The sequence below is a fragment of the Chrysochloris asiatica genome, unplaced genomic scaffold (genome assembly GCF_000296735.1).
Source record: "Chrysochloris asiatica unplaced genomic scaffold, ChrAsi1.0 scaffold00060, whole genome shotgun sequence".
In the NCBI taxonomy this organism is placed as follows: Eukaryota; Metazoa; Chordata; class Mammalia; order Afrosoricida; family Chrysochloridae; genus Chrysochloris; species Chrysochloris asiatica.
The window spans coordinates 8,046,365-8,056,518 of NW_006408578.1; the positions used below are offsets into that span (position 1 = coordinate 8,046,365).

The 10,154-nt window shown below is 39.7% G+C and overlaps 1 protein-coding gene across 1 annotated transcript in view; it reads left to right on the forward strand.

The window, feature by feature from the left end:
* The window catches only part of MAK (male germ cell-associated kinase), a 92,591-nt gene that overhangs the window by 61,340 nt on the left and 21,097 nt on the right, over positions 1 to 10,154 (forward strand). The window contains exons 10-11 of the mRNA XM_006864092.1: positions 739 to 911; positions 3,051 to 3,199. Coding sequence (XP_006864154.1) covers positions 739 to 911; positions 3,051 to 3,199 — 322 coding nt within the window. The remainder of the gene's footprint in view (positions 1 to 738; positions 912 to 3,050; positions 3,200 to 10,154) is intronic.

Here is a 10,154-nt window from a genome sequence, read left to right on the forward strand (position 1 = left end):
GGCACCAACACTAGTAAATTTGCTTACTATGAATGATGGAACGGTCAGTCATTCAAATTCAAAGGGGGCAACATGTACTTAGAGACAGTGCCTGGGATGGGAAGGTGGGTGGAAGGGAAACAGGAACCACAGTGAGGAAGTGGGCTGATGGTTGTTCCATGGAGGAGATTGCAATCATTGAGATAAAGCAATGTGTAGTATTTGTTGGATATAAAACTGATTATTTTGTCTGTAAATCTTCACTCAATTCACAATAAAAAGTTTAAAAAAAAATTGGTGATATTAAGTCACTTACCATTGGCAGTTTACCAGATTCATCACATCACTGAAGGATCACTTCAGATCCTAAGTATTCAAATCTTCCCCTATCCCAATTATAAATCAAGATGATCTATACCCCTTCTCATCTCCTATAGTATTTTTAGCATTTGCTACCTATTTCTGTTAGTATTTTTAGGTGTGTGTATGTTAGCTCGCAGAAGGAAGGCCTGGTAATCTAGTTCCAAACAATCAGCATTGAAAACTCTTTGGCGCACAGTTCTGCTCTGACACTCATGGGGTTGCTGTGAGTCAGAGTTGACTCGACAACATGTAGTTTGGTCTTCTGGTTTTATCTGTTAGCTCAACTAGACGGAGAGTCCTTGAGGATGGAAATTCTTAGTGTCTTAATATTATGTCTTGTGCATAGAAGTCACTCAGTACGTGATTAAAGGTTCTGATGGTGGATTCTTCACACAGAAGTCAAATGGCACACTGGGTCATAAGAGCACACGCAGGCGTTGGGGTCAGACCGTGTTCAAATCTGGAGACAGTTGGCAAGAGTTTGAAGACTGCAATTTTGGAGCCTCTCATTCCAAGAAGCCAAGCATGGGTGTTTTCAAAGAAAAGAGGAAAAAAGATTCTCCATTTCGGTAAGATTTTCAAGTTCACCCAGAAAATCTTTTTATCATGCATCAGCTTTAATCATACTTGTAGTTTGGTATTGCTTTCTTCTTCCACAATCCCAAATCTCTGTACATACCTCTGAAAAGATAAGAATTTTGATTTCTCACAGAATTGCTTCTCAGTATTGGTGAGTGTTGTGTTTGTAGGGGTGGAGAGTTCTTGTTAAACTTTTGTGGTGTTGTAAATTATCATCATCATTCCCATTTAAAATCCACATGCCTGTCTGCAGCAGGGAGAGCCCATCTGCAAAGTTAATGGTGTTCCCCAAGGGTGTTCAGATTTGCTTATTAGTTTGTTTGCTATTCAGAACTTTATTCATCATTTTCTGAACTTTTTCGAAAAGTTTACTATCTCCAGCAGTTCCTTTTTGCTTTAAAGGGTAGGTCATTTGAAGTAAGGATGGTTTAAATTTTGGAGAACATTTTGGAACGATACTTTGAATTTTTTTTTTTTTTTCCTCTTTGGCACAAAAAGAAGAATATGGGAAAAGTTGTGGCATGAGTCAGGGGGGACTTACTTAATTATTTGGCATTATAAAGGGCAGAGGTCTTTGTGTTGTAGGTACCCATCTCCCTGACTGTAGAGGAAAACGGTAAGAGTTACATATTCCTGGGTAATGTGTAGCCAACCAATTTCTAGAACCTCAAGTTCCTTAGACGCTCTTCCCTAAAATTAGGAATTTGAGAATTCATATTTAATCCTCCTACTTTGCCCAAGATATTCAATCCCTCTGCCATTTCAAATCTTATATTGCACTAGGGTGTAACAGCCTTGGAGACTCCAAATAAAAGAAGAAATCAAGAAAACTGTTACCTTCAACTCAAAAGACTTTTTGCCTTTTCTTGTCTTATACATATTTATCTTAAGAGAAAAACCTGACATTACAAATAGCTGGGCTGCCAATAGCAAGGTTGGCCATTCAAACCCACCATCTGCTCCTTGGGAGAAAGATGAGGCTATCTGTTCCAGTCAAGATTCAAAAGTATCAGAATCCCTATATAGAGTCACTATGAGTCAAAATCGACTCAGTGGCAATGGAGCTCGTGACGCCCATGTTATTAATTGATACTTATTTAAATGTATTAGAATGTTCTGTGAGACCATGTGATTTTTAAAACCTTTACATATACCTTTTACCTTATTTCATATGTTGTTGTTAAGTGCCATTGAGTCGATTCATATTTTCAATGGGGTCACCATAAATTGGACTCAGCAACAACTGTGTGGTTGTAAACAGCTAGCCAGGATCTAAGCCACTGGGTAAGTCTGGCACCTACTTGAGAATAGACACATTTCAGTAAATTCATATTTTCTGTGTTCATTATTACTAAGCTAACTGGAAATGTCATTTGGACATTGTTCTAGGACTTTTCCCACTCCAGTTCCCTTAGCCCAACCTAAAATGAGCACCAAATACCTAATTATAAATTGTTTGAGTAGACAGCTGAAGAGGGCTCAGATTGTCTTCCCTTTCAATGTGCTAGCTTCCCACATTATAAATGCACAACCAAGTGCAGCAGTTGTAGGAAAAATGCCAGCATATTATAAACAGGCAAGTTGCTACTCAGTTGTAGAGCTGGCTGCCCCTCTGTCTGCTGTTCAAAATGGTTTTATGTGCTACCTACTGGTAAGAGCCGTGGTGACGTAGTGGGTTACATGTTGGACTGCTAATTTCAAGGTCTGCGGTTTGAATCCACCAGCCATTCCACAAGAGAAAGATGAGTCCTCTGTTCTTATAAAGATTTACAACGTCAGATATCCCATACAGGTCACTATGAGTCCAAACTGACGCCACAGCACACAACAAGAAGTATTAACCGGAGGGAAAATTCATCATTTAGCATTCCCGTCAACAAAAGGCATTTGATTTAACTGCGTGGATCCCATTGACTGGTTAGAAAGGATTAAAAGGGGTAGGTGGGAACATAGCAACCCTCCAAGGTATGATCCAACCTACAGGTATGGCGCTATAGGATCAGCACTGAACTGTGAACCACAGGTTGGCAGTTCAAACCTACCAGCTGCTCCTTGGAAACCCTATACAAGGTCACTAAGAGTCAGAATTGATTTGACAGAACTTAACAAAAACAACCTTGACTCCACAGACTTCCAGAATCCATACCCTCAGGCTACAATCATTCAGCAGAGGAAAATAAGAACCTACCTGCAGCTGTTTCTCTAAAATCTGACTCCGAATTGTCTACTACTTCAACAGCGAAACAGTACTATTTGAAGCAGTCAAGATATCTTCCAGGTAAGAAGGAAAAATAAAATATTTACTATAAGGAGCTCTGGTAGCATAGTGGTTACGAATCGGGCTGCTAACCTCACAGTCAGCAGTTTGAAACTACCAGCTGTTCCACGGGAGAAAGATGAGGTTTTCTCCTCCCATAAAGATTTACAGCCTCAGAAACCCTGTACAGGGTTGCTATAAGTCAGAACCGACTCCATGGCACTTAACAACAACAACATTAACTAGACTGCGGTTAAGTCAGGCCCCAAAGTCTCCAAGTCTTTAGAAAGAACACCAAGGAATCTAAAACATAAAGGCTGTTCACTGAGGGGGTCCGCCTGTCTCCATGTACTTTTCTGACCCTCCCACCTCCACCTCTGTCGTTTGTTGAAGCTCATATAAGAAATGCATAGTAGCAAAAAAAAAAAAAAAATCAAAGATAATGAATATGCTTCAAAACAAAACAAAACAATTTCCTCACTCCCACCTGCCAAACCTATAGTTTGGAGGCTAAAATTTATAAAACAAAACAATAGCAAAAAGCATTACTCTTAGGAAGTAGATTTAGTAAATGCTAGTTTTTATTAGAAGTCCTGGTGTAGCTCTGTGGGCTAATGTGCTGGATTGCAAAGTCGTTTGAACCACAAGGTCTACGGTTCAGGTGCACCTGCTGCTCTTTGGAAACCCTATAAAGGGTCACTATGAGTTGGAAATCACTCGACAGCACTTAACAACTTAATTTTTATTAAAACAATTCTGCACACCCATTACAACTTTTAATATGCACAACTTTCTATCTTGTTCCTAAAATGATCTGATTTGTTTTTGAAAAGATCAATTTGGCTGCTGGTTAGGCAATTCTAGGAGCTCATGGGGGCCAGGAAATGGCTACCAGGTCACTGCTGATGTTCAAATGGGAGAGTCATGACTTGCCCAGAGCGGGTGAGGTAGTGATAGACTTGGCTAACATCTAGATATGTTTTTATGATGGAACCAACAGGATGTGTTGATGGTGCTGAGTGGTAATGAAATAAGATAAAAAACTGAGTGTTGGCTTCGGAGTTTTTGACTTGGCAACTGGGCAGGTAGTACTTTTAACTAAAAGTGAGAGGGTTAGGAAGACAGAATTGTGGAGGAAGAGAATCAAGAGCTGAGATGTTTGTCGAGCATCCAAGTTGAAATATCAGGTAGATAACTGGATGTATAAATATGGAGATTAAGAGAAAAATCTAGACATGAGTGGAAAGTTGATGATGTGCCTTCAAATAGCATTTTTCTAAATCCACTTTAAAAAACAAAAGAAGTCACTGTAATCTAAGGGAATCAATTTTAAAATCACTGTGCATCTATTTGTACAGATACATTTTTGGACCAACAATTTTATATGTGTGTTTTTGTGAGTGTGACCATGTATAGCTTTCTAAACAGTGAGCAGACCCCTGGGTTCATGTAAGAAAGAGTTACCATTCACATATGTTGTTGTTGTTAAGTACCATTTAGTTGGTTCCAACGCATAGCGACCCTGTAAAAGAGCGGCTGGTGAGCTAGAACCACCGACCTTGCTATTCAAACCAACTTTGCTGTCCAGCGCATTAACCCACAGTGCCACACCAGGACTCCAGAATGAGAATAAAGACTCACCGGCCCCACCCCTGAGCTATGGGGCCTCATATGTAAGTCTCTTGAAGTCAGCCCATACATAGTGTTTACTTTCCCAGGAACTTGCCAGGGAGATAGGTTGAGGCTAAATGGTTAGCATTAAGAAATAGATGTCTAACACACTTTTTGTGTAACTTTTAGGCAACCATATAAATTCCAGTTCCGTGAATGCAGTAGGGATCCACGTCTATTGTTAGCAATCGGAGAAAGGAGAAAATGAAGCTGAGCAAAGGGGTTAGAAGTGGAGGGGATAGGTTTGGTTGTTGGTGTTGTTGTTAGGTGCCATCAAATCGGTACCTACTCATAGTGACCCTGTGCACAGCAGAACGAAACACTGCCCGATCCTGGGCCAACCTCACTATTAGTGCCTCGCTTGAGTCCACTGATGCTGCCACTTAGCCAATCCATCTCTTTGGAGGTCATCTTCTCTTTCTCTGACCCTCTACCTTTCCAAACATGATATCCAGACGAAGTTTGGCCATCTTGGCCTCCAAGGAGCACTCTTGGCTACACATGTTAAATAAATTGCAGTAAATGTATGGAAAGAAAATCAGAGCTTTAGAATACACTGTTGTACCAATAGATAAGGAGGAAGCTGAAATGTGTCTAAGAGAGGTGGAAGAGATGGATATGAAGCTATTCCAGGCAGAGCTAACCTTGTTGTTTAGTGCCATCAAGTCCCTTCTGACTCTTAGCAACCCTGGATAGGTTTTCCAAGGAGCAGTTGTTGGGTTAGAATTGTTGAGCTTGCAGTTAGCAATACAATGCTTATCCTACAGTGCCATACCAGGACTCCATAAAGCTAACCCTGGGTACTTTGAAGAGATCATTGAAAAATAATCGCAAAGATCTAAGTGGGTTAAATAATGTTTGTTTTTGTTTTGGCAATGGTTTAGGTCCTGTGGCATCAGGGTGAGCAAACCTGTATTATCAAATTTGAAAAACTTTGTACCTCTCAACAGAGAAACCGAGGAGGAAGATGATGCTACATTATTCATGTTGTTGTTGTTATTAAGTGCTGTCGAGTCGATTCTGACCCATAGCGATCCTGTAGAGGGTTTCCAAGGAATAGCTGGTGAGCTTGAACCACTGACCTTGCAGTTCAGCCAACTTTGCAGTCTGACGCATTAGTCCACAGTGCCACACCAGGCCTCTACATTATTAATAGCATATATCAAATGAATTCACAAGGATGTCCCTAGAATAGTTAAATAGAGTCTAACTCCTGTGAGCAAAGGATGGAAACTAGAATATTCACTAGATAGAAAATTTTTTACTAATATAAGATGTGAACATGGCATTTTCTAGTCTCTTGTATTTTTTGTTTTTGTTTTTTTATTAGTTTATTCTTTCTCTTGGTCTTTCATTTTTTAACTTTATTGTGAATTGGGTCAAGGTTTGCCGAGCAGATCATCAGTTCTAAATTCAACAAATCATACACTTTGCTTCATTACAATGATTGCAGTCCCCTCCATGGACCATTCGTTGTTTTATTGGAAATGTGAGTTTTGGGAACTCTGTTCTTGGTTTTGAAATCCCTGTTCTTAATCGATGCATTTGAATGATGGTGTTGGTGAAGAATATTGAAAATACTATGAACAAGTCTGTCTTCAAAGAAGTACAGTCAGAATGTTCCTTAGAAGTAAGGATGGTGAGACTTCGTCTCTCATACTTTGGACACGTTGTCAGGAAAGACCAGTCCCTAGAGAAGGATATCACGCTTGGTAAAGTGGAGGGTCAGTGAAAAAGAGGAAGACCCGCAATAAGATGGATTGGCACTGTGAAGATTATAGCCCATAGAACTGCTATGAATCAAAATTGACTCAACTACAGTGGGTTGTTGGCTTTTGTTTGTTTGTTTGTTTGTGTTTTGGAGGTGGGATGGAATTTATTATTTTTTTCTTCATGATAAAATTTTCACAACTATAAACATTCCTATACTCTGAGAAAGCGTGTTCTATTTGTGCCATTAAGCTTTGATTTTTTTTTAAATAAGAAAAATGTTTTTCAAGTTAATGTAATTTTTTTTATAACTGGCATTCTCATATGATTGCCCACCTGCTTCTTTCCTATCAGACTGTAAGACTGGTAGTGTAGTACTTACTCATCTAGACTGCTTTGTCTTTGGTCCCTGTGAGAATCTCAGAAAATCAGGACACTCCGATTAGTCACAGTCCACAGAACGTTCTAGAACTCCACTTTGGTCTTAGCATCATCTTACTCCTAGTTTTCTAGTCAAAACTTTTTGGAAGAGTAACATCCAAGGAGTAGGCCAAAATGCCTTCATCCCAAGCTCCTCAAGACTGCATACACTTAATTTAGCCAAACAGTGTACTTATCAGAAAAAAATAAAAATAAAAAACAGCCCTTTGTCATTGAATGGCTTTTGATTCAGTGACCTTAAAGAGGACAAAGTAGATCTGTCCATCCAGGCTGTTGACACTTGCAGACTGACACAGACTCTACTGAGGAGTAGCTGGTGGATTCCAACCACCACCTTCCGCGTAGCAGCTGGGCAATCAATTAACCACAGTACAAGAAGGGCTCCTTTTCTTATTAGAAAAGATTATGTAATTCTTGGTTAGTTTTAAGACATCTCCTGACTTTCACCACTGCTCATTCGTTACCCACCCCTTTGATAGCATTTCATAGAAATGCCTGTGTTTCATTCACCCTGTCGTTGCCTCATTTAAGAAGCTCATTTTGCTTGCGCTGGGGATTCCCAAAAGGAAATGAGGCGCAGGTCCTGCCCTCATGGATCCCCTCACAGGGCAGGGGTGAGCAACTAACCATAACAAACAGAATTGAGTATGAAGACACACAAGAGGGAGGGTGCATTTCTGCCTGCAGCAGGAATGCAAGAGGTAAAGGTACTCATCCTTAAAGAATGAGGCCAACTACATTCTTGGATGCGTATGGATACCATGAGCCTCCGTTTCTTATTCCAGTTAATGGAATCATTCATTTTATTGATTGACTTAGTAATATATATTAATGCCTATATGATGCAGAACCAATGGTACTAGAGGAAGAAGTCCTAGCTGCACTGAAGGTACTGGAGAAAAACAAGGTTCCAGGAGTCGACGGAATACAGATTGAAATCTCTCAACAAACTGATGCAGCACTGGAGGCACTCACTCATCTATGCCAAGAAATTTGGAACACAGCCCAAGTGATTGGAAGAGATCCATATTTCACTCCAAAGAGAGGTGATCCAATGGAATGCCGAAATCATTGAACAATATCATAAATATCACAGGCAAGTTACATGTTGCTGAAGATAATTCAAACAGTACATTGTTGACAGGGAACTGCCAGAAATTCAAGCTGAACTCAGTAGAGTACATGGAACTAAAGATATCATTGCTGACATCAGGTGAATCTTGGCTGAAAGCAAAGACTACCAGAGATATGTTTACTTGTGCTTTAATAATTATGCAATCTTTCAACTGTGTGGATCATGACATCTGGAATGGTATTCCAGAACACTTAATTGTGCTCATGAGGAAACTGTTCATAGGCCGAGAGGCTGAACAAGGGCATACTGAGAGGTTCAAAATCAGGAAAGGTATGCATCAGGGTAATATCCTTCCACCACACTAATTCAGTCTGTATTCTGAGCAAATAATCTGAGAAGCTGGATTATACAAAGAAGGTGGCATCAAGATTGAAGGAAGACTCATTAACAACCTGCAATGCACAGATGATAACAACCTTGTTTGCAGGAAGTGAAGAGGACTTAAAATACTTGCTGATGAAGATCAAAAGCTATATATAGCCTTTGGTGTGGATTGCAGCTCAATATAAAGCAAACTAAAATCCTCACAACTGGATCAGTAAATAACATCATGATAAATGGAGAAAAGATTGAAGTTGTCAAAGACTTCATTTTGCTTGGATCCACAATCAGCATTCATGGAAGGAGCAGTCAAGAAATCAAGCAACTTACCGTATTAGGCAAATCTGGAAAATACCTTTTTAAAGTGTTAAAGAGCAAAGATGTCGATTTGATGAGTAAGGTGCACCTGAACATGCTATGGTATTTTCAATAGCCTCATATGCATGTGAAAGTTGAACAATGAATAAGAAAGACATTAGAAGAATAAGTGCATTTGTTTTATGGTGATTGGGAAGTACTATGAACTGCCAGGAAGAACAAACAGGTCTGTCTTGGAAGAAGTACAGCAAGAATGCTCCTTGGAAGCCAGGATGGTGAAACTTCATCTCCCATGCTTTGGACATGTTGTCAGAAGAACCCAATCCCTGGCAAAGGATAGCATGCTCAGTTAAATGGAGGGTCAGTGAGAAAGAAAGAGGAAGACCCCTAACAAGATGGATTGACAGACACAGTGGCCACAACAATGAAATCAAACATAGCAACAGTTGTGAGAATGGCGCAGGACTGGATAGTGTTTCGCTCTGTTTTATATAGGGTCACTGTGAGTCAGAACTGACTCCATGGCACCTAACAACAACAACGTGAGTCAAGAACTTACTGTTGTAGACACTAGATATATAACATTTGTCTTAGCTATCCAGTGCTGCTGCACTACAAATACTACAAGTAATTGGCTGTAAAGAAGAGAAATGTATTGTTTTACAGTTTGGGAAGTTTTTGGTCTAAATGAGACCACTGTCTGTAAGGGAAGATCCTGCTTGTAGGTAGCCCTGGATGTTCCTTGACTTGTAGACAGGGCCACACTTGGGCTCTTCCTCCTGTGTTTATGTGTGTGTGTGTGTGTGTGTAGCTCTGTGTCTGATTCCTCCGTTAGAAAAAAATTGGGAGACAGGGTAGGGGTAAGGAGTTAGGATTAGGATTATGACTTCATTTAATGTTAGGGTTATGGTTGGGATTTACGTTAGTGTTAGAGGTAGGGGTTGAGCTAGGGCTAGGAATAAATCTTGGTCTAGTGTTAAAGTTATAGCTAAACCTTATTTATTTTCTGGAAATCTATTTGATATCCTCTTCATTTGAAAGTTCTAGAACTACATTATTTCCTCTTTTTACACTCTTTTGTTGTTGTTGCAAACTAGTATCTCTGGTTCCTATTTTCAGTCTTATAGGTTTGTTTTACTTTTAATACTTTTATATTTGGTTGAGTTCTGGGTGAAATTGTCATATATGTTACTCTTAGGTTGTTGTCTGTTGTTGTTGATTCTCTGTCCAAAGAACTCCCTTTAGTAATTTTTGTAAGATTGGTCTGGTTTTTACAAATTCTTTAAATTTCTGTTAATCTAGAAGTGCCCTAATTTTGCCATCGTATTTGATAGATGGAGTCCTGGTGTGGTGCTGTGGGTTAATGCATTGGACTGCAAA